The sequence below is a fragment of the Aphelocoma coerulescens genome, chromosome 3, assembly GCF_041296385.1.
Source record: "Aphelocoma coerulescens isolate FSJ_1873_10779 chromosome 3, UR_Acoe_1.0, whole genome shotgun sequence".
NCBI lineage: Eukaryota > Metazoa > Chordata > Aves > Passeriformes > Corvidae > Aphelocoma > Aphelocoma coerulescens.
Genome location: NC_091016.1, coordinates 114526014 through 114550337, shown reverse-complemented (window position 1 = coordinate 114550337; position 24324 = coordinate 114526014). Strand labels below are relative to the sequence as shown.

The 24324-nt window shown below is 41.6% G+C and overlaps 2 protein-coding genes across 2 annotated transcripts; one reads left to right on the top strand and one right to left on the bottom strand.

Moving 5' to 3' along the window:
• Window positions 1-619: 619 nt before the first annotated feature.
• LOC138108670 (uncharacterized) lies at window positions 620-14540 on the top strand. Its single transcript, XM_069011632.1, has 22 exons — window positions 620-745; window positions 994-1046; window positions 3136-3228; window positions 4501-4628; window positions 5312-5455; window positions 6048-6131; window positions 6661-6828; window positions 6897-6993; window positions 7085-7308; window positions 8029-8182; window positions 8256-8464; window positions 8552-8669; window positions 8806-9011; window positions 9474-9591; window positions 10110-10279; window positions 11042-11115; window positions 11193-11320; window positions 11723-11912; window positions 12310-12451; window positions 13016-13112; window positions 13253-13330; window positions 13423-14540. The coding sequence occupies exons 1-22, from the start codon at window positions 723-725 to the stop codon at window positions 13425-13427; spliced, it is 2703 nt and encodes a 900-aa protein (XP_068867733.1). The 5' UTR covers window positions 620-722; the 3' UTR covers window positions 13428-14540.
• A 6926-nt stretch (window positions 14541-21466) lies between these two features.
• Window positions 21467-21982, bottom strand: MSGN1 (mesogenin 1). Its single transcript, XM_069008633.1, has one exon. It carries the CDS (start codon window positions 21980-21982, stop codon window positions 21467-21469), a length of 516 nt encoding a protein of 171 aa, XP_068864734.1.
• Window positions 21983-24324: the final 2342 nt, after the last annotated feature.

The following is a 24324-nucleotide window of genomic DNA, read 5'->3' as shown; positions in this document are numbered from 1 at the left end:
AGTGGAGTGCAGGAAGAAGGAATGGATAGGGGGAAAGTGCTTTTAAGACTTTTAAGTGCTCTTAATCTAGTTTTATTTTTCATTATTCTACATTGATTTGATCAGCAATAAACTAGACTAATTTCCCCAAGTCAAGTGTTTTTCCCATGACAGTCACTGGTGACTGATCTTTCCCTGTCATTGTCTTGACCCCTGAGCCTTTCCTTACATTTTCTCTCCAGCTGAGGAGGGCACTTGGCACCCAGCCAGGGTCAACCCAGCACATAAGAGCACAGAAGCTGCAAAACAATGGATTACCTCATGCTTTACCAGAACAGCACCAGTTTAACAGAATACTCTGAGCTGGAAGAGACCCACAGGGGTTGTCAAGTCCAGCTCTGAGGTGAATAGCCCATAGAGGGATCAAACCCACAACCCAGCCATTACTAGCACGCTGCTCTAACCAAATGAGCCTTGAGAACCTGAAAGTTAGGAGCTGACAGACATAGACAGACCTAGAAACTAAAGTAGGAGCAGATTTAATCAGTAAAGCAAATAATCAGGTGATGTGAATTACAGGTTCATAATTAGGAGGATAAACAGCTGTAAAAGGGTTTCATCAGTATAAAGGTGGCAGCCTTTCTATTTAACCCAGAGCTAGAAAGGTTTTGATTTCTATGCAAATCTGAGAAAGAAGATTTTTGTGTAGTGCTGTAAAGGAAAAAGCACTTAGATGCTGAGCAATGGAGCTGAACCTGGTGCAGAGGTGAGAGCTCTTTGGCTGCTAAATATAAATGATCTTACTTAAGATATTAAATATATTGACTTTTCTGGTTTACCTTCCCTGACTCTCTAGTGATGACTAAGGAGATCCCATTTTCTAATTTCCTAGTCTGGAACTGTTGCTCTAAACTTAAGACTAGTTTAATATTTGGATGAGAACTTTCTGAGCAAGAAATTTGTTATCATGTTTTCAAAGTTGAAACTGCTCCTAATTCCTGTCTTCTCTTACAGGTTATTACTAATAGGAATATTATTCTCTGAAGTACAGACTAAAGAGAAACCAGGTAATGCTGATAGAAATTGATTTCACATCAGTTTCCAGGCTTTTCTATGGGTGATATCTAGGCTTATGTGTGTATTTCAGAAGAGTCTGAAGCTCTTGTGGCAGCCTTACCTGCATGTTTTTCTGAGAAAATTTAAACATACAGGGATTTGTTGGAAACGGCACTCTTTAATTTTACATGTCACTATATTAAGTAAATGTTTCTACCTTTCCTCATTCTGGTGATAAGTACTGATTAATCAATAAGGACTTTATTCTTATTTTCTTGAGTGTAGTTGTTGATAGTCACCATACAGTATATAAGATCTTTTATCATACATTAACTCAGCTGGCAGCTGAGTACCAGGCAGCTGTTTGCTTATTCCCTGTTCCCAGTGGAATGGGGAGGAGACTCAGGAAAAGGCTTGTGGATTGAGAACAATATTTTAATAATGTGAACCAAGTAAAATATTATAATAATAATTATAATCACAATTTTAATTTTTAAAATTATAAAATGCAAGAAAAATTTGTGATGCACAGTACAGTTGCTCATCAAGACTGATGCTCAGTCTGTCCCTGAGCAGGGATTGGTGTCTCCCAGCCAACGCCCCCCAGTTTATATGTAGGTCATGACACTCTATTGTATGGAATACACATTTGGCCAGTTCAAGTCAGGTGTCCCCGCCCCGTGCTACCTCCTGGCTTCTTGTGCACCTCCTCCCTGACACAGCATGAGCCAATTGGAAAGTCTTTGACTCGGTGCTAAACACTGCTCAGCAACAAACAAAACTTCAGTATGTTATCAACATAATTCTTGCCCTGAATCCAAAATACAGCTCTGTACTAGCTATTAGGAAGAAAATGAACTCTAACCCAGTCAAAACCAGGAAAAAATATAAAGATATCAGTGATTTGACTCAGAGGAAACAATACTCTTAGCCAAAAGTGCTTCCTTAAAAAACAGAGCTGGTCCTGGAGCAGCAGGTGCAGAGAGGTGTTTCTAGGACTGTGTGCCCTGCTCACAGTGGGTCCTGTATAAAACACATTAGCAATTCCCAAAGATCAAAGTAAATAGATACTGGAGAAGGTTTTATCCAGCCTGGAGCAATTATATAGCTTCTGCACTGAATCTAGTTGGTATCTTGGAGTATGGGTGGAACAAGGTCATGCTCCCCAGCATCTGTCTGATTCTCCTTAGTGTGATCATCTCTGATGTGGGAATTACATCACTAGTTAAATTCAGGCTACAGTGCTGAACCCTCTAGGAAAAAGAATCCTCTCAGGTCTTAAAACACACCATTATTGTAAAAGGTCTAGTTGGTGTTAGCTCATGATGCCATACAAACTCGTATTTGAAGCAACAAACCCCATTTATTAGAAGTTCATGTCAAAGTAGAAGCTGCCTCTGGTCTCTAGTCCTACACATAGGACAGTTTGTACCTGTCTCCTGCCTGTAAGAGGTTTGGGAGCCATGGCCTGGTGTATGCTGGGGTGATATCTTGGGACTGGAGCTTCTCAAGCCAACACCTTTGCTCCTGGGTGGTCCTTTCCCAGCATGAGCCAGCTGGCTTCTGGTACTGGTACTTGGGCAAGTGACCAGTGTAGGCTGATGGACAGCTTATATGGCTGCTCCCCACCCAAACTGACTTTGGGCTCCTCTTATGAATAGAGGGGTAAAGGTGGGGGTTTCTGGTTATTTTGTGGTCTGTTTGCAGGGTTTCATTGGTTGGGATTTTTTGGTTTACAGGGTTGGGGTTTTTTCTCTTTGCAGGAGTGTGTGGGACTTTCATATTCTGTTTTATTTTATCTGAGATGTTCACATTAGGGCAGCCAATGTAGTACCTTTTTGACCCTATTCCAAAATCCTATTTCCATGTTGCAGGTAGCATTGCCGAATCATCAGACACTGTTACTACTAGGATACTAATTTGGGGGCTGGATTTCCCCCTGGAATTACTGCCAGTATAAACCCAGCCTCTCACCCCTCCTGACCAGAGATGTATGACTGTCATAACACTGACTTTATAAAGTAATCTGGGAAGTAGCACATTTGTTTGTATCTTATTTTCAGTCCCCTCCTTACCAGCCTTTCAATGTATCCAACACAGGACCCATGAGTTCAGAGTGCTTGGGGAACCTCCTGAGGATAACACTGAGTGCAGAATACTTTGAGAACAAACACTTATCTCTTTCTGTTGTTGGTAAGTTGATGTAGAAGAACGAGAGAATTACACACAGTGAAATGTTTAAAGTTCTCTGAGGTGCTTCTAAACTAGAATTCCCTGGATTATTCTACTATTACACAGCTTAGTAGGTTGGATTTCATTGTAAGTAAAGATAGCTTCTACCTTGATTTCTATATAACTTATACTACAGAGTTGTATTTTGATAACTTAGCCATGATTAGACTTGATTTTGCTATATTTGGGCTCAAATTGAAGTGCACATGGTAGCTTCTAGGCATGTTAAAGCTAGTGGATTTTCTTTGTGATAAGAATGTTTTCTAGTAACCGTACATACTACTCTGAAAATTCACTAGCTGAAGCTGACACTACATTACTTATTTTTGCTCTAGTGGCTTTTCAGCTTCTTGGCTTCAGCTTGGTGGAGGCATATACTTAATGAAGTTTAAGAAAAATTAGCTGGGCCCTCTAGCTATGGACTTAGTAGTCAGCAAGTGGTGTGTTTCTGTGAAAAGCATCCCAGAATGCCCTGGAAGGGCATAGTGATACTGATTTTGGGCTATAAACACCTGCTGTAAATGCATAAAATGTAAATTTGGCCTTGAAAAAGGTCTCTATGCCATCCATTTTTCTAGAAGGTTAAACTTGTGTCAAAACCTACTTAAAATGTGCTCTTGGCTCAGGCATCTTCAGTCATACACAAAGACACTTTGCAGCTGAGATACATATATCTTACACCATAAAGCAATTATTTTTGGAAGGAAAAAGCCCAAAACAACTAAAACACAAAACAACAGAAAGCTCAGAATCATAAAAATGGTTTTGCGTACTGAAAACGTCCAAGCTAATCTTTAGTGTGTTCACCATCCTGGCGGATTGTCTCCTGAAGAGACTCTGCTGGGCAGGCATCAGAGAAACGTGAACCTGTGCCAGCCACAGGTCAGCATGTTGCTGTTGCCATCTGTCAATCCTGATGACTTTGACACTGATGACCCATCTGACTGTTCTGTGCTTACTGATCCCCCTTTAGGATTTAACATCTTTCCATGTTGGCGGTTTTAGGGGGTTTTTTTGTCTTCAGTCCTTCAGCTTCAAGTGTTCCCTGTCCCAGTGTGCCAGTAATCTTACCTTTCTTTCTTTCTGTAGACTCTGTCACAGCTCTTTCCCCACTTTGCAATTCTCTGAGCCCAGGGGATGCAGCTGGGCTGTATCAGAGCAGGTTTCTCAAGGAGTTTGCAGAGCAGGTGTTACACCTGTTAATACAGCTCTTTGCTATTTATTTGTCTGTAGATCAGTCTGGCACAGCCTGGGAGCTCGGTGAGGCCATGGCAGCACAGTGTGGCTATACAGTAACTTACAGCTCCTGGGGTAGCATCGAGTTCCGTGCTTCTGCACTGAGCTGCCATTCTCGCTTGGAGGTAAGTCTGTTACAGACACTTTGACTACAGTGCTCTTGTACACTAACTTTATGTGAGAAATGACCAAATTATTGATGGGCATTAACTGAGATGTCATAATGTCTTGAGTATCTATTAGCAGAAAAGAATTTCTTTCTCTTCAAATGTATCCAGAGGTCTGAGAATATTCCATGCTAGTGCCATTTGGATGGCCTACAGATGAACACATGAAGTATATCACAAGTGCCCTTGAAGTGCAACTACTTTCTTGTGGATAACTATAGGAAATTCTATCTGGCAGCCATGTTGCACTCTGCCCTAACAATATTTAGTGTCTGGAGACACATCAGGGTAAAAACTCAAGCTTTGGTATGTGGCTCACTGCTACTATGTCATCAAACACAAAATCAGCTATAGCTTAGGTTTGTTTGGTCTGTTTTTTTCTTATTGTACACTTCTGGGGCTGTGCAAAAGGAACAAACCTGCTGCCCAAAGTGTTTATGTTGCTGTGTATATATACACCTACATGCATATATCTTGTATAGTTAATGAAGTTGAAAGTGATAATGCTTCAGTATGGAGTTGCTCTTCTGTGCAGAGGCTGGTGGGTGTGTTTGGTAATTTACTTTTGGGTCACAAGGATAGGTGATGCCCAACTAGGGAAAAATCAGTCTAATGAGCAAATGCTCCCTTTGTCCATGCAGAAAGATGTGTTCACAGTAACTATACAAATCAAAGCATCTCCTACTTCTGATATGAGCAATGCTACAACTCATCTGAAAAGTGCAAGTTGCCACTATGGTCTGTGGAGCCCCAGAGAGTTAATATGTGGGAGTAACTACATGGAGGTGAGTACTTATGGGACCGTGCTAAAATAAGGAGATAAGTACTGCAAGGTACTCCTAGATTGTTTCTAATACATATTCCTAAAATCTAAGCAGCTTCAGACTGCCCCACCATGAGCAGCTCATGAGTGAGTGCACAGTATGCATCTTGAATGATACATTTATATTATGATTGTAAACCTATATTAGCACTAATAGCTAATCAAGCTGTGAAAAGGTAATCAAAGGGTTAAGCTCATGGATTGAACCCACTGAATGTTGCCCCAACAAATCTTATTTGAGACAACAGAGGTATACTTCCTGAGGGAATTTTCCGTGCTGAATTTTCTGGGGAGGAGTACAGAAGGGGAAATGGACTCCTTTTGGAAGAGGACATGGGAGTCAAGAATAAACTTCTGGTCTTAACTGGAAATAGAAATTAGAAAGGTGGAAAATAAAAAGAAACTGAAGTCAAGCAGACTATAGGTAAAGCACCAGGCATGGTGACATCTCTGTCTAGGAAATGCTGGTTTCCCTTGGAAAAGGCCTGTAGAGTGTTGAAGACAAGGAAACAAGTGCTATCCACAAACCCCTTACAGATGCTTTTTCCCTTCAGATTTCTGTCAGGAGGGAGGTTCCACAGACTATAAAAGACTTTGTTCAAGATGAACCTGAGGACTGGACTTCTGTCTTTCCAGAGGTAAAACTATTGGTTTTCTTCCTAATAAAAACTAGTGCTACCTCTGGCCCAACCATCCTTCTATTCCACTTTCAAAAAGTGCCTATTCCTAAGTAGGAATAGAAGAACTTCTGTACCAAGTGGTTTTAGTATGTTTTTGTAGATTAGACGTACAGACAGCTGCCTGTGGAGGCTGTGTCTCCAAGGAAGAAATCAAGTCTTCCCCAGGCAAGGGTCTGTGCAAAAAAAACCAAAACTTCAAGACCCTATGGCCCAGAAAAGAACAGTGAAGAGGCTTTTTTCTTCTTGGACTTTGTATGTGCAGAGTCTGCGGCAGTGCAGTTAGTGCCATTAGTTATTCTCTGATGCCGTTAATATGGAAAGTTTTCTGTATGCGTGAGGGTGGGAAAAGCTGGAAGGGTAGCCCACTAGCAAAATTTAAAGTAAGGGAACAAAACTGCTGGGCAATTCAGTACAGTAAATCATTCAATGTAGTAAACGTGTTACTTTGAACATCATATTTAAATTATTGATTAATTTTACTGAGTAGGCAAAAGCAGAAGCAGCCTCAATATGGCAGATAGTGTTTCATCAGCCAGAAGAAAAAAGGGCACTGCTTGTGAGCAATGCTTGGAGCGCAGGCTATGGACTCAACACCACAGACTCCAGGGTTCTGCTGCGAGTGCCACACACTGCTGCCCAAGTTCAGCTGGTCAAGGTTGGTGTGCTCCTTCTGGCCCAGCAAGCTGCCAGTCTGTGCAGGTGTAACCAGGTGTCTTCCTACAGGATCAGGGAATTACCTTTTCTGTGCTGAGATCAAGTACATTTTACAAATACCAATGGGTGATCCTGATGGTGGATACTGGTGTGGCATGTCCTGTAGGTAAGGAGGGTGGTACCCTGCTCCATTGCCAAAATGTACAGGGACAGACTCATGACTAATGAGCTGACAGCTTTCATGTCTTGCCCCTAAGATGGTGTGGACTACGCGAACCAAACAATCACCTGGACTGTCCCAAAGTATATTCCACCACTCTCTGCTGGCATGACTAGCTTTAAGGATGTGCTTGTGGAAGCTGGTGTGGATCTACGCAAACTCTCTGCCAAGGAAATGGCTTCCAGGAAATATGTGTTGTTGAATGAATTAAATGCAATTATGATGAAGATTCCAATAGGTGCAGAAGGTGGTTATTACAAGGTCGGTGAGTTATATTAGGTGCGAGGCAAGCAATATTCTGGGGTGTTTGTTTTCTGATGAGGAATATTTCTTCATCTTGTTCCTTTCAAATGAAAGATGGGAGTGAGGGAGAACAAAAGGTTTGTTAAAAACTCCAGAAGTCCTGACTAAAGATAGCTTTTGAAATCACCACTTTATGAAGAATTTATTTTCTTGCAAACACAGACAGAATCCTACACAGAGCTATTGATTTGTGATTTCCTCAGGTTAACACAGACCTTTCATCTATTAGTCCTGATGTATGCTCCTTAGAGACAGCTCTAACTGGATTGTAAAGCATGCATGGGTTCTGTTGTATTTTACAGAGACCACTAAAAAGAATGGGAATAACCCATTAGTCCAGCAGACCATGTGCTCTTGGGATGGGCTCAGACTACACATGTAAATCTAGTTGCTTGGTGTGGACTGAGTCCTGGGCAAATGTAGCAACTGCACTTCTACTGAAGTTGCAGGAGTAGCCCTTTCACTGTGAAATAGTCCCCTGCTGCTTTGAAACTTGGGGAGTGGGAGATACTTTTCCAAAGGAAGTACTGAGATAATCTAAGCAGGGATACAACAGCTCAGGATTCCTTAGTAGAAAGGGCAATTGGTTGGCACTGTAGTTTTAGCTGACCTTGAAATGATCCAACAACTTTAATGCAAAATCATGCTATACTAAAGGGTGCTGACTTGAAATTCTAGACTTCTGTGAGCAATGGACAGCTTGGGGCAAAATACAGCATCAGCCTGTTCTTGGAACACCAGTGGGAAGACAGCAGATGGGGGCTAACCAAACACACTATCATCAAGGAAATAGAGACACCATTTGAACAAGCAGAAGTTTCTATAACAAATAGTAAGTAGCTGAACATCAAATTTACCAAAGGTTTTGGTACTGTTAAGAGCTTAATGCTATTTTTCCTTTTCAGATTTAAATCTGAGTGCGAGGCTAATGAATGTGACAGTGGGAACATTCCTCCCAGATGTTGAACTTGTGAACTTAACCATTGAGGGGGTTGCTGTGGCTGTACCTGAAGTTGTTCAGCATGGCTACCTAATACACAGGGCCAGATACACTAATGGAAGCCAAGCATACATAATACAAATCCCACTTGATGCACCAAGTGTTAAAAAAGAGGTGTGTACTAAGACACTGCAGCATCCCACAGTATAGAAATGATGATATCACTTAGTGATTTTTCCTGTCTAAATATGATTTTCCTAGTACATGAGAGAGGCCTTGAGAGCATATACCCTGAATGTCACACTCACATTTGTCACCCATCCATCAAGTGAGACCTTTGTCATCCCAGTCATTGCACTGTCAGCTGTGAAAGATGCAGGTAAACTTTGTGGAACTTGAGCAAAACTGGCTGTGAACTCTGCTGTGAACTGGACTAATTTCAGCCAGGGATACTGCCAGTCCCAAGGGGCTGTATTAAACCAATGGCAGCTGGCTGACTCTTGGCTGTTTTGCAGTACTGCCCAGCGCAAGAGGGTTTTGTGATGGGAGGAACCTTCATCTCATTGTCAGTCATGGGAATGTGGACCAAAACTGGCTACCTTTCATCTCAGACTGGCACTTGACCCCAGAGGGTGCACAGAAGTACAACTACAGTCTGAGGGACAATGGCACTCACCTGGCAATCTCTGTCCCTTTCCTTTCTTCCCACGTGAACTATGAGGTAAGGCTGCCAACATGTAGCAATTGAAAGGCATGTTCTAGCTGCGAGATGTCAACATGACACAGTATATTCTTGAAAGAAAAATAAAGCTTCTCTTTGAGACAGTCTTCAAAGGCATGATGGAGGATTGTTTTCTGCCCTTGTAAGAAAACTTATTTTTCCTTGGTTAATTTTGGCAGAAATGGGCAAGGAAAGAAAGAAACATATTCTGCATTTATTTTAAGGCTGAGCGTCTTTAATGACAATTATACATGCAATGGAGTTCGTATTGGGTTCTATTGCAAAACAACTGAAAAAGCTCACTGTGTGAGCTTCTGGATTAAAAAGATACATCCTGTGGGTTTGACTTTGCTCAAGCACTATTACCTTTAGTTTGTGATAACCTGCCCTCTTAGTTTTTGAATGCTTTAGTTGAACAGGTTGTGTTTATTCTCTTGTTTAACCTGTGATTGTCATCTCTAGGGCTTTCATACCTCTGCAATAAAGGCTTCATTCTACTTAACCTTGAAGGATGGCCTCACCTTGGCTCACAGGAGGGATTTCTCAGTTTCCTGCATATTTTCACCTTCAGAGCTAATACGTAATAGCATGTTGGGGCTGTTAATGCTATTTGAGTTGCAAAACTAAATCATGCAGTCTGAAATGTTTCTAGATTTTAGAGTTCTGTGGCACTCTATTTGCTTGTCAGACATCCTACCAGTTAATATGCCACAAGGCAAGCCAAATTAAATATTGGAGTGACTATGCTGCCTAGGACGGGAATGGGGGAAGGAGGTGGGAAAGACTACTTCCCCTCACACCTCCAAAATCAAGAAGCTTTTTTAAAGAGTTTTTGTGGTTATTTTGAGAGTTGAATGAGGTGGGGGGGATTTGGTGGAATGTGGGGAGAATCAGCATATAAATTAGTCGTTCTAAAGCTATTCATCAGTATTATGTCTACTGAGTATCTTGGCTAGAAAAATCCCTTTGAAGAGGGTGAGAGCTCCTTGTGAGCTGCTAAAAGAACTTGCCAACAAAGCCACGCAGAACATCTTTGTTGTTAGGCTACAAAAGGAGCTTGAATCCTGATATTTCTGAAAATATATATTTCTCTTTCAGAGTGCCTGCCCAATGGCACTGTGATCATTACTGCAATAAAACTGGTAGGTGATGAAGACCTGGACACTGCTCTGCTTGTCTTGAGGGACAGACAGTGCAAACCCAGTCTGGTGACAGAGAAGACTGCAACCTTCAAGTTCAATGTGAACACTTGTGGAACAAGTAGAAAGGTAAGGACTTAGTCACGTGAATTTTACTCTGCATTGGGATAGGGTTTATTGCTAGATGTGGCAGAGCTTCAGAGGTGAGCAGAAGCTACATGGAAACCAGCACAGTAGTACATCTATACTCTTTTTCTGAGCTTATTAAGTTTGGTTGAGCAAAAGTTCTTATTTTGTAAGAGCGGTTTTTTTCAAGGTCAGAGGTGCTTTCTGAAACTAGCCTTCTGTTTGACACCTCTGAATTGTTCAGTAGTGGGCTTGAATGCAAGTTAATGCTGGTGAGATATACTTGTATGCCTTGCAGAAGCTGGCTGGATGTTGCTAATGACTATGTGGCCAAAGACTGGTGGGGGTACTGTTCCTACCACCAAATACTGTACAAATAGAAAACAGACAAAATAACAAAAAATCAGAACATGCCTAAATTCAGATCACAATAAATGCAGCTTGCTTCTGCATTGTTGCATCTCATTCTACTCACTGATTCAGTAAACAGACACAGCTGTTGTTTTTCTCAGGACCCATGCACTCCCTTTCTAGGGTGTTCTGTCATATTCAAGCTAGTAAACTTTCTTCTTAACCATGGCATAGCTGTCAGCTGTGGTCAGCTTTAGTTCAGTGGGCATTGGTCTGCTGGCTGGTAATTTCTGGCCATTTCTAAGCATACTCTGCTCAGTGCAATCTTCTAGTCAAGTGGAGGTACGACATTGTGCCAAACACAAATCAGACTCTAATGGGACTCTCCTGTTTGTAATGATGTACATCTTTCAGTTCAACGGCACAACCATGACGTATGAAAACGAGGTACTCTATTTCAGACCTGGCAATGATACACCCATATACCAGTAAGTGTCATTCCCCATAAAAAGGTTGTACATGTTTTTTGGTTGTAAAAAATCTAATGCTAAACCTCTTCTCTCAGACTGAAATTTCTCTGCTCGTATGCAGTTGAGCAGACAGTTGATGCCAGATATGAATCTAAGAAGAGCCCACCACCCAGTACTAAACCAGGGTTTGGCTGTCTCACTCTTTCATTGAAGCTTTTCAAAGGTAACATTTATGAGTTACTATTGCAAGATGATGCCTCTGCCAGCAGAAAGGGCTGACTGAAGCCTGAACCAAACACTCACCCTGACTGGAGTGGCCTTGATTTTCCCTTCTCAGTATCTATATTGAGACAATTTTGAATTAAAATCTTAATCTAATACATTTTTGCAGAAGGAGTGTCTCACTTCTGGATCCTCAGAGCCAAGGAATATAGTTGAGATTTTTGCTTTCATTGCTGATCTTGCTTTCTTGGCATTCTATCCCCATTTCTTGACATTCATAGGCTGTCCCACACTTTACTATTACAGTGCTAGAGTAAATGGTAGTGGAAAAAGGAGTGAAGCAGAAAGTTCATGAATATTTACTCCATAAAGTAGAAGCTCTAATATCAATACTCTCTTGCAGAGAAATCCTATTCAGAGCCCTACCAGGAATCAGAATATCCTGTGGTAAAATACCTGAGGGAGGCCCTGTATTTTGAAGTTGAGCTGCTCCAGCCTAAAGATGCAAGACTGGACCTAAACCTGGATGACTGTTGGGCTACAAACTCCCAAAGCCAGGACAGCCTTCCACAGTGGCACATCCTTAAACATGGGTGAGGAGGGCTTCCCTCCTGTTTGGTAACTGTTCCGCACAAGGTGCTGTACCTCAGGTGGGAAGAAAGGGGAAGAGGTAGAAGTCATCTTGGACACAATTGCTGCTAGGCTGTGGGGCACATGTTGGTGTCAGCACAGTGGCTGTGCCTTCTGGGGGCAGCAGATCATGTGAGTGGCCAGAAGTGCTTCTAGCTAACAGTTCTGGCTGGAAAGAAAAAACAAGCAACCCTGACTGTGGCCAAAGGGAGGGATCATGAACTGGGGAGACTCTATTCATTCCCCTATGGCCCAAGGAAAACGGAGGGGGAAGCTCCTCTGTATTTCACCTCTTTGTTGTGTTTGAAGATCTGGTTGAAGGTTTAGATTAAATATATTTTCTCTCACTTTCCCAAACAGGTGTGAAAACAACAAAGACTCCTACAGAACTGTCCTCCACAAAGTTAATTACAGCCTCAGAGCAAAATTTCCTCAGCACCTAAAGAGATTTGAAGTGAGGATGTTCGCCTTTGTCCAGGGCACATCTCTGTTACAAGAGCAGGTGAGATGTCTCTGTTCTATCTTGAGCTGTTAGCAGTCCTGACATGCAAGCCCGGGGTGGTGCATGCAGCCAATGCTGTGTAAGGGCTCAGCTGGCCACATGCTGCCTGGGGATATTCGACACCTCCTTGAAGGAGTAACACTCTGGCAGGGCTCATAAAGACCAGGCACATGTGTTTGGTTCATAGAACAAAATTATAGACTCATTCAGGTTGGAATAGACCTCCAAGATCCTCAAGTCCAATCTTTGATTCCCATCATGCCCACCAAATAGTATTGTCAAGTGCCACATCTACTCATCATTTGAACACTTCCAGGGATAGTGACTCCACCACTTTCCTTGGGAGGTTGTTCCAATGCTTTACCACTTTTTCAGTGAAAAAACTTTTACCTAATATCCAACCTGGTGCAATGTGAGGCCGTTTTCCCCTTGTCCTGTCACTAGTTGCCTGGGAGAAGAGGCCACCCCCCACCTTGCTACAACCTTCATATCCTTTGGGGTTGGTATACATGAGATTCCAAATAAGACTTCCCTAAACATAATCTAAGTATTCTTGTCTTGTAGCTGTATTTCCACTGCAGTGTGGTGATCTGCAACACTAAGCAACAGCCTTTAGACGTTTTTTGTCCAAGGAGATGCAATCCTGGGAAACACAGACTTGGTAAGAAAACAGACCTTTCTCAAGTCTCTCTTGAGTCTTGCTCAGCAATTTGGGATGTGCTCTCATGAGTTGTGTCAGGTCTCAGAGTTCTAGTCCTAGAATATGCTGTACAGGGAATTAAAAGCTGAAATGTCTTACAGCCCACAGTGCACATCCACATGGGCAAGTGTCTTCTGGACCAGTGCTTGTTAGGAAGAAAAACAATCAGGAGAGGAGAGGTTGGTGTCAATCTTAAATTACACTACTGGAACATCAAGTGTACTGCTGCTGCAATATAAAGGACTTGTGTGTACCTCTCTTCTCCCTGCAGATTGAATGCACTGACTTCTGACAGACTAAACAAGAACTACTTTGGTTTATGAAGTTGCAGTTGGGTGGTCTAAGCAAGCATAGCCTTCAGCCCAGATTCACAAGTAAATCTGTTTCTGCAGTAACTACAGGAAAAATAGATTGGCAGTGCCTACTGAGAAAAGGGTCAGCTAACCACTATTGGGTGTAACTCTAAGTTAAATTAGTGTTGTTCTTCTCTGTTCCTCTCCAGCATTAAACTCTTTGTTCATCTGACCTAATCTGCTCAGCTAACATGTCTGAAACTTGTTACTTTGCAGTTAGAAGCATCTGTTTTGGGGTAGGGGAGGAAGATGGCAACAGGTGTGAACTTAATTGTAAATCACTTTGAGTTTGTTTTTTTTTTTTTAAGCTTCAGTATGAACAAAGGACTGCAAGGAGCTTAAAGTCAGTAAAAGAAAGTGGGTTTTTTTGAAGTAAGATGGGGATGAACATCCTTGATCCTGTAGTGGCTGTTGACAGGAAAGCTGTAAACTGTGATTCTTGTAGGAGTGTTGTGGCCCTGCAATGTCAAGTTGCCTTCCCTAGGTGGCTGAAACCACTCAGAAGTAGCATCGGTGACTGCTTAGCTGAGTATGCTGTCAGCCTAAATGGAAACAATCTTTAGTGAAGACTTGTATTGTCATTATAACTATTACATGGACTCTATCTGCAAAGTGTTCTTCCTTACTAGAGAATGTGATGCTTAGGGGTTCCTGTCAGATTTTCCTCTGTGTGTTTTGTTTTGGATTTTTTTAATGGGTAAAAAATTTCTTGATTTCTTCTTTGCATCTGAATAGTGGTGTGAAGACAGTTTGGATTCAATATTGTATTTTCCTGTTCTAATGAAAGCTGCTGCTTAGCATGAATCATGATCCCTTAAGGGTAAATACACAACAATGGGTGTCTGCTTTTTAACTTTAGATTAAAGAGAATTATACAGCAGGAAATTTCTGTGAAGGTTAACTTGAGCAAGAAAGTATTTTGTGAATCTATTTGCACTTTGTGAGACACATCTTTTCAACTCCAGCTGTCTCTGTTGTTACCTGTACAGAGATCCCACTAAACAGTTTGTGCTGTAATTGCAGCTCACGTTTTTAAGTCTTGTTTGTCTTCCAGTTGCCTGCTAAGCATATCTGTAGTAGATGTCTTACTGCCATTTCTGGAAAAATCTGTGTGGGCTTCACGATGAGGAACATATCAAGATGGTTTTCCAGTAGAGAATGTTATTGTGATGAAGGATTCATTTTGCTACTCCTGTTGTAGATGAAGACTAAAGCTGTGGAGCTGTGATATTGAGGAATATCAACATGGAAATAGCAGGAAAATGCAGAACACCTGACAGCAGATTTGTCAAGTCAATGACTTGATGCCCAGTGCTTTCCCCTGCATTAACCCTGTGCGCTGAGGACTGGGTAATGCTCAGTCTGCAGGAAAAACCTATTGAGAAATCAAGGGAGACACCTCTAATGTGCTGCCAGGGTTTTGCACCTAAGAGAATACAACCATGGGCACTTTAGGTGGTGTGGTGACTTCCCTGTGTCTTACATCATGCTGACTGTCTCCCCAAGAAACGGGGAGTTTTCTCTAGCTGAGTGAGTGGCAATCTTCATTTCCCATGACAGTGCTCTACCAGCACAGCACAGGCTGCCTTGAGCAGCCTGAGCCACCTTCTTTCTTAGATTTGTGTGGGGGAAAAGTGCAACAATTAGAGACTGCTGTGAGAACCTAGCCTGAAGTTGGACAGCCTATTTCAGTACTGTTAACTCTGTCTTGGCTGTGGCTTCCAGGGTTTTCAGGTTTTTTTTCTTCAAACCAAGACTCAAGGACATCATCAGGCATAGAAATTTGGTATTCACAATCTTGTCTAAGACACCTTCATTTATTTTCATAAGCTTAGTCAACACCTTGAGATGCTTTATCTGTTGATGGAATTTTAAGAGTTGTAGAAAAGCAAGGTGATGTCCAGGTTCACTGGGGCTCTACTCTTCAGCTCTTCTAAAAGCTTTGTTTAGTGCCATTTTGAAGGATGAGGTATCATCTTATCTATTAACCTTTCTGATATGTGGGAAAATTCAAGGACACTTCCCTCCATGGTTGGACAAGGATTTATATAAAGCTTCTTGTCAGATGTTCCAGCAGCCTGTGAGATACACAAAATCCATTTGAATATCAGTAAATTCTTTTAAAGACATGACAGTAGTACTCTCTCTACCTCAGAGGTGTCTGTTTATACTAAAAATCAGGAACTGCCTTCCTGGTTATATATATAAAAAAGAAAAAAAAAATCTTCAAGTGTTTTATCAACACCTCTTTGCCTTTTAAGTGGATATTTTATGGCCACATGCTTTTCCCCTGGTATTTGGGATGTTATTTTTATATCCCTGTTAACACAAGTTGAAAGCAGATCAATCTTCTTTGTTTATGCTTAATGTCTTCTGCAATTTCAACAGGTGAATGACAAAAGTGTAAGGGAAAAGAGAAGTCTGGTGTGATTTGTTTTTATAGGAAAATAGGAACAATAACAGAAATGTACTGCAGATAACATTTATTTGAAATGTAAATAACTAAGTCACTGCTAATAAGTAACCTCATTATATCTGGTCACTGATAGAAAGGCAGAAATCTTTTTTTTTTCTATAGTCTATATTCAATGACAGCTAGTATTTTAAAACTCTACTGTTTTTGTGACTTAAAGCAGCAACAATTTGCTATTAATACTGAAAAACTAAGAAAACTGACATTTACTTTTTGTCCCAATTAATTTTCTCTCCTTGGCATGTTCCTTTGCTTTTTCTTTTAAATGTCATTGTCTTCAGTAAATGCTATGCACCTAAATCCAGAGCAAAACATGTTCTGACAATGCTCTAATGATGTGCAAAGCTTAAAGAAGTTCAGGCCTTGGCTTCTGCCACAAGTCTATTTGAGTCTTTAGACAGCCACTTCCATATCATTTCTGCTTTTATTTGTGCCTGTGAGTCCAGAAACACCTAAAGACAGTGTTAGCTAGAATGTTAGAAGGCCATGTGCTTGAAAAGGAATGCTTTAAATCATAAATAAGGTGAGTCTTTCTCCTTATCATGACATCAAGTACTGTAAGAGAGCAAGCCTGGGCTGATGTTGGTGTATAAAGAAGCAAAAAGTCAGGGGCTTGATCAGGGAAGGGGGTTCAGAAGGACCCAGCTTCTATAACTCATTAGAAACAGACAGCTTTATTGGGATCTGTGAATCCTCTTTCCGGTTTCCTGCCTGTTAAAGGCAATAAGAGGATTTGTGGTTGCATGACAGATAAGTTGATGAGAGAGAAAGTCAGTCAGACACTAGCTCCTTAAAAGCTGGGGGTGTATTTATGTTCTTGTGGGGTATTTTTTAGCTACTGTTAGGCAGAGTTGGAAGGATAGCTCCTGGCTTCCCTAGTCAGAGGGGGATATGGCAGCTCCCAGATAAGCAGCTCTCCCAAGGGACTGGCTGAAGCCCATTTGCAGGAGGATTTCTTTGTCCCTAGCACACCTATGTGCAGCCCAAATGTGTTACCATAAAACCTCTTGGCACCTACATGGTGCTCCTCAGCATAGAATTTCAAAGCACTGTGTGTGTGCGGGCGGCCCCAGGCTCCCCTCTGCTTTGGGGGTGGGGGGGTGTGAGCTCTGTGGATTACAGAGCTGGGGCTTGCCTAAGGAGTTTCTTCCATGTGTGAGCCTTTAACCACTGGGGAATATTCTCTCCAAGGTACTTATCCTTACCCTCAAGAGGGGATTTGGCCTCCTTGCTCTCCTCAGGGTCTATGTCTAGGTATTGCTGCTGCTGGCAGACAACACTGCTGCATCCTTTGTATAGAGTAGGCAGAGAAGTAGTCATGCTCCTGGATTCAGGTGGAAAGCCCATAGTGCTGTGTGAGGCTGTCAAGCCTCCTGAATCCTGGGCTAATGCCCTACCTGCAAGGCCTCCTCCTTTGCATTTCTGTGCCTCCTGCTAAATAGAGCAGTATCATATCTGCCCAGCTGCCCCAGAACAGCCTCTGGACCCTGAGGTAGAAAAAGAAACCCAGAGTCTATTCTAGTTGGTACCAGCAACTGCTCCCTCCAGCAGCACCAAGTGCCTGGCTCGTGGCACCAAAGGAGTTAACTGGTACAAAATCCATTATATGTAACTGCCTTCTCTGCCCTGCCTTTTCCTTCCATAATAAAAGATTTAGGGTGGACGTGGGGCTGAAATCACTCTTTTCCCTGGCTTCTGAAACTTTTAGCACTCTGTGGTTACACCTGGTTCCCCCTCAGCAATTCACCCAGAGAGGAGGCAAGGGCACAACTCTGAGCATGAAGAACAGCTCAGGAAGCAGCTGGTGGGGTCCTGTCATCTCACCTGATTTGGCGCTACTTGCTCATTTCTCTTGCTCTCAGCCTGCTTCTGGGCTGTTTCTCTCTGGCTCAGTGAAAAGTGTATGTCTTTAAGTCCAGAAATACTTGCTTTAAAAGGAAAAAAATGTACTTATGTGCAGCAATTGATGGTAAGTAATCACCTCATCAGGAAACCAAGAGTGAAGGAGTAGTAGTTCAACCAAATTGCCAGGCTTCTGTATCTCAAGGCTTTTCCTGAAGTTGTAAAATCTATTTCAATTAACTAATTTCTTTAGAAGGAATTTCAGTGATGTGCTAACCTGCAAAAGGGTGAGCTCTTGGGCACAGAAGAGTTAATTTGATTGTGTAGGACTAACCCCGGTTCCCTTTCCTGTGTCTTTTTAGAATGGTAAACAACTCTATCCCTTAGAGTGGAATTAATTTTTTCAGCCATAGCCTTTCAGCTGTTTTAGCTTTATTTATGGGTTTACTTTTAATATATTGTGTTGAGAGAAGGTGCTTTTATGTGAGATATGGTCTCTGTTTCTGTGACTTGTGCAACTTTTTCAGACTGAGGTTCAAATTTTTGCCTCTCTTCTATAGACTGTTGTGGTGTTGCTGTCAGTATTCACTACAGCTTTATGGACCTTACAGTCCTGAATGTTAGATTTCATAGCCCTAAGTGGGGAGCTTGATCTCTTTCATGTTGCTTGGATATCTTAAACTCCTGGGCCTAAAGGAAAAAGAGGAGAAGCTTTAACTGTATTCAATTTTATTGAGAATAATGAAATCCAACATCTAATAGCAGCAGGCCTTGTGCTGTTTTGTACTGTGAATACAGTAGTTCTGATTATTTTCTCTGGATCAGCAAAATATGTATGCCAAGTGGGAGGAAGAATTACAAAAGGTGGGGCTTATAGAGATGTTTTATGTTAGGCAGAGCAAGAATTCATTTCTTTCTGGGAGGGGAGGAATAAACCTGACTTATCCTGGGAAACCTCAGTCACAGGCAGGTACTAAACCTACTTCTTCCTCCTATTCCCACACCTAAGTTGCTCCCACCCCCCACACAAGTGAAAGGAGAGATCTCCTGAAAGGGGATCAAACAAATGGTGTATGAGTACAACCTATTCTAATAAACTATCTGCATTGTGGATGTGGGCTTTGGCCCTACTGTGGCATAGTGATTTAGTGCAGCTTTGAGGTAGCCCTGTCTTTCTGGAGCCTGGGGCAGTGGCCCCTGGAATGTTGGGGCCAGGGAGTAGGCACAGCCAAGGTCTGGTTCACTGACACAAAGGCAGTACAATGCTCTTCTGAGACTCACAGCCTTGCCTTGGTGATTACCTAGAGCTCCACCTTGGACTTGCAAGGAGACAGAGGAACTCCCCTGGCACCTAAAAAGTTACAGCCTAGCTCGTTCAGAGTCTTTACCTCCCTCTTTTATGGGGGTGATGGGAAATTCTGACTGAGCCACTCCTCAAAGGTGCAGGGTACCTCCTCCTGGGCCACTTTCTCCATACAGCATCACTCAGCTTTGGCAGCAGAAGTTCAGTTATCAGTTTTTGTTTGCAGATGGGTAAACTGAGGCAGCAATGCTGGATGACCAGCCAAGGTCATAAATAAAGTAACAATGAAAGCAGATCCTTTAAACTCCTTGTTTCTCTGTTTTACTCATGATGCTATGGGCTTCCATAGCTGGAGAACATAGTCTCTACCTGTAGTTTCAGGTGTGGAACCTTTAAAGCACAAGGTTAAAAGTCTTCCCACAAATAGACTTTTGGGTCTTTGAGAAAGAATGCAAGATCAAGCTGTCAGTTATGTTTCTATGCAAAGTCCCATAGGTATTGCATCAATCCTTTGCAAAATAGATCCAGATTGACCTTCCCTATGTGGCAAATCTGCTCAAATCTGGATCAGCTGCACAGACTTACACTGAAGAATGCTCTGCTGCCATTAGTGTTGCCACCTCATGTCTTGAATTTGACAGTTTTATAGGTCTTTAAAAGATTTTTCTGCTTCTATTCTTGCTGAAACACTAAAGCCTGTAACAAATCTAACATGGGTTAAGTACAAACAGAAGCATATAGGATAGGCTTAAATGTAGTTACATCTGAGTGACAGTGCTAGTTGCATAAATTTGAGGGTAGTTGCTTTTTTGGGATAGAATGAAATCCAGCACTGATTGCCCCAATATGCGTATACCAGGGGAGAGGAGCACTGAATCAGCTTAGGCTGATCCTTGGAAGAAAAAATGTACAAAGATGATTGTATTTTTTTCCAACAAACAGAGGGAAAGAAAAAAAAAAAGATGATTCAATAAAGTTTTAGCTTTGCAATGCTCTGCTACAGGATTTATACATAAACTTAAACCATCTACTCCACACAGACATGGTGATCTGGGGGGAGACAAATCTGTTACCTTCTAGCTGCTGCTGTCTTTATGCCTTATATCTTCCCCAGCAGAAAAAGTTAATATGACTTAATTAGCTCCCCACAACTGAGGTTTGCTCCTCTCTGGTTTGCTTCATAGGTCAAGTCTTATGAATCAGTCAGGCAATGAGATTTACAAAGCAGTACATACTTTTGGTGGTATGGTGCCTATCAGCTGGAAGTCAAAGTAATTAAAGATCAAAACTACATCTTCAGTTGTTTTGGTTCTTTTTTTGGAAATGTTTTGTGTGTGTTACAGGATTGGGACTGGCTGTAGGACACAGCTGCTCTGATGACTAAATAAAATAACATGATTAATAAAATGACATGATTACCAGAGCCCTCCTAGATTTCAGGACACCTTGAGAATAAAACTTTGTATCTTTGTGAAACCTGAATCAATTTATTTAATGTCAGAGAGTAGGATATCTCAACCTAATCTTATTTGTTCAAGAAATTTGATGTACAAATGTCTTTCATCATTTATCAGCATTGAAGAAGGGGTTTTTTACACATTAAATACAGAAAAATTATATACTTCTGTATATATTAATAAAGAGAGGAGTTAACAGCAATTTATCTATACAAAATGTCAGTTTGCTTATATTTCATTTGCAATATTTAGCAGTCATCACTAGATTTTACTTATCTATCAATCATATTTATAATACAGGATACAGACTATGACACTGATATTTATTTGTTTACATGCAAAGATGTTCTCACTATTACTTCTTGATTTTTAGGTACAGTGGAAACATGGATAAATAGACAATACTTGAACTAAATACATGTTCTTCCTTATCCTATTATTAAAGTGCCTACAAATCAATACACTTAGTATTCTTACAAAGTTGTCATTTTTTAAAATTCAGTTTAACACCTATGGATTTGCTATTGTCCTTATAAAATAAGATCAGTCAGAACAGTGATATGTAAATCCTAGGAAGATCAGTTGGCTTTTTTTTTTTTACTTTTGTATCAGACTAGGTTTAATATTTCTCAAAAGCTTATTAAAAAAAAAAAAGTAAAATAAAAAAAGGCAAAGAGCAAGGCTTCTGTCTCAGCAACCTGCAGCTCAGGTTTTCAGGCAATCCTACATCACCTTCCAGCATTGTGTCCCACGTACAGCGGTGGCTCCCCTTCGCTTGCGCTGTCCTTCTCTCACACCCTGCCCCACTGTACAACGAGGAAGAAATTTCGATGGTTCTTTGTTTGCAAAGACCCTGAGCGTGCCCCGGCGGCTGCTCCCAGCGGGCTCTACACCCGCTTGACGCTGTTGAGGAGCTCGGTCAGTTCGCTGATGTACTTGATGGTGTACTTCAGGGTCTGTATTTTGGTGAGGGGCTGGCCCCGCTGGCTGTAGATGGGGGGCAGGTAATTGCGCAGCGTGTGGAGCGCGTCGGCCAAGGTCCTCATCCGCAGCTTCTCCCTCTCGCTGGCCTTCCTCCTGCGCTGGGCAGACATCCGCACCTTGGTGCCCTTGGGCAGCCGGGCCTGCCCGGGGCTGGGCAGGTAGGCGGGGGGGAATTCCACCAGGCTGTATCCCACCAGGCCGCTGCCGCCGCTGCCATAGGGGGTCTCTGCTGCTGCCGGGCAAGGGGACGAGGAGTAGGACTCGAAGGAGGGCGTCGGGGACAAGCTGTGCGGGGGCGAGATGGGGTGCAGCTCGAAAGACCCAGCAGAGCTTTTCCAGTCCCAGGATGATAAGCAGGCGGAGTGCTCTGAACCCAAAGCATCTTCCATGTTTATCAAAGTCTCGTGCAATTTGTCCATGCTGGAGGAGCGCTGGGGAGAAGCAATGCCCTCTGCCCACCAGCAAAGGCTGGAGCCGCCGGCTGCCGAGACCTTTTTATGATGGAGGGAGGAAAGTGACAGAGTGGGAACACGGGTTTGGTGCGAGGAGTTCAAAGGAGCACCAGAAGTGCTAAGATAGAAAATGAACTCCTGATGTGCTAGTTTCTTCTCAGTGATAATTATCAACCTTCAGCTAAAAAGCCTTTAAGCTAACAGGCAACAGCAAGAAAGGGAGAAAAAAAGATTATCTTCTTGCAACTAAACCAATTAAGGCTGCGCATCTACATTGAGTGTTGCACTGGGGGTAAAAGTGGTGAGAGAGGAAAAAGAAAATTAACCATTTTACAAAACAATGTACAGATCTAGAATTTATTGGTTGCTGAGACAAACCCTAAATTTACGCTGTCAAGCCCTGATTTCTGGGTAACTGAAGGTGATGGCACTACAGCAGTGAATATGTGATCCATGCTCACTGCTGCTGAGGTAGTCCCTTATCTGCATCTTAATTGTGAAAGTCAAAGATGGTTTGTTTGGATTTTGTGAGTGTTGTGGCTCTGTGGATTTCCCTTCTCATGAGAATGCAACAGGATCATTTTGGTTTTCAACACGTGAAAGGAGGAAAGAACTGCAATGCATTCCTGTGCAGTTTGTAGCTCTATTTGCTACTTTAAAACATCAAAAAAGGAAATCAAAAAGGAAATTTGTAATTGTAAACAAGATCAAAGTCCCATTAAAAAATAAGAAAATGTCATTAAAAAGAAAGATTTAAGAAATCAAATATGCAGTGTATAAGCTTTGGGTCCAGATAAATGTTTTACATAGAAATTTAATTCAAAGTAATATACAGATTATATATGTGTTAGAGAAGACTAGAAGCTACTTCTGTAAAATTTTCTACTTCTTGGAATCTGTTCTTCTGCCAAAAAAAACCCTTTTCCAGCCTGACTCAATGCAACAGTGTTATATGTTACACAGTTCAAGTGAAAATGTATAACTTATAAATTCATATCATTAATAACAAGCACTTTTTATCTCTAGACTTCAGTACAGCTTACAGTGATGACTAATGTTCTCTATTACTGTGGGGAAAATGGTTAAGTGGAGGCAAGGAGGACCTTTCCCCAAATCACACGACAAAGCATTAGGAGAGCCAGGAAAACTGTCCAAAACTCCTGAGCTCTGCAGCTGTTGAGCAGCTCAGCTCCCAGCCATGACTTTGTGTTGGCACATAATGGAAGCAAAATGTAATATATAATGAAAAGAAGGTGAGAACGTGTCAGCCTAGAGGGAAAATCAAAGCAGGATTTATTTTAGAGTTTCCTCCTGTGTAACGATCTCTGTGTGCTCCATAATCCACTCCAAATAAAGGCAGGGAATGCCTCTGAATGGCACAGAGCCAAAACATGCTGAGATTTTCTGGAACATGCCACTTCTTTTTGTGAAATCCTCACTACAACCACACAGAAAAAAACCAATCCAATACTCAGCATAGTCACTGGAAAGCTTTAGTGAGTTTTTATGAGTTTGTTATCAAAACGTGAGGAGGCAGCTTATGGGACACTTACTGATTTTATTCTGAAAAAGTACCAAAAAGTAAAGGATTTTTGCATTTCAGCCTGGACTGAGATAGTTTGACTATCATGACATCTACCTCCCACAAGGACTCAGGGCACAACTCCCACAGACACAATTGCTTTCTGTTTTATGGTTACCCCATCATTTTCTGAGCTCTTCTTTGGTCCTTCTTTAAGGAAAATGAGCTGAAACAGTCCTAAGAAGCAGAGATGTCTACTAAAAACTAAAATGCAGAAATATGAAGGACAGGTATTTCCTGTGACTTCAGTGATCTGAATGGTTTCACTGAGTACCAAGACAATGATCACAATGCCATAAGTTAGACACAAGCTCTAATTTTGCATAAATAGGGAACTTGCTCTGTCCCACTCTTTTTCCTTTTTCCTGCCCATATTTCTGTTTATAGTGTTTTTTCCATTTGTCAGGTCCCCTGCTCTTATTTCATGTCAGTCTTTTTTCTGCTTTTCCTGTTAACACAGCAATTAAAAGACTACAAATAGAAAAATATCAGGGGGTGGTGCTGGAAGAGGAGGAACTTTTGTCAGGGTGTGAAAAGAAAAAGAAGCTTCCAAATATATGTCTGTATATACGTACATATACATGTCTACATGTACATAATGTATGTACTTGTAATATAAAAAGATATTAAAAATACTCATAGTGAGCACATATAAAAACTGTTCTGCACAGCAATTTTCATTTTGGAACAAAATGGTAATTTAATGCAGTCAAATTTAGAAGCAAAA

Coding starts and splice junctions, on each gene's coding strand:
- LOC138108670 (XM_069011632.1), top strand. CDS start 723: ATGGAGCTGAACCTGGTGCAGAG. Junction 9,592..10,109: donor TTCACCTTCAGAGCTAATAC/GTAATAGCATGT, acceptor TTTCTCTTTCAG/AGTGCCTGCCCAATGGCACT. Junction 13,113..13,252: donor TCCTGGGAAACACAGACTTG/GTAAGAAAACAG, acceptor AATGTCTTACAG/CCCACAGTGCACATCCACAT.
- MSGN1 (XM_069008633.1), bottom strand. CDS start 21,982: ATGGACAAATTGCACGAGACTTTGATAAACATGGAAGATGCTTTGGGT.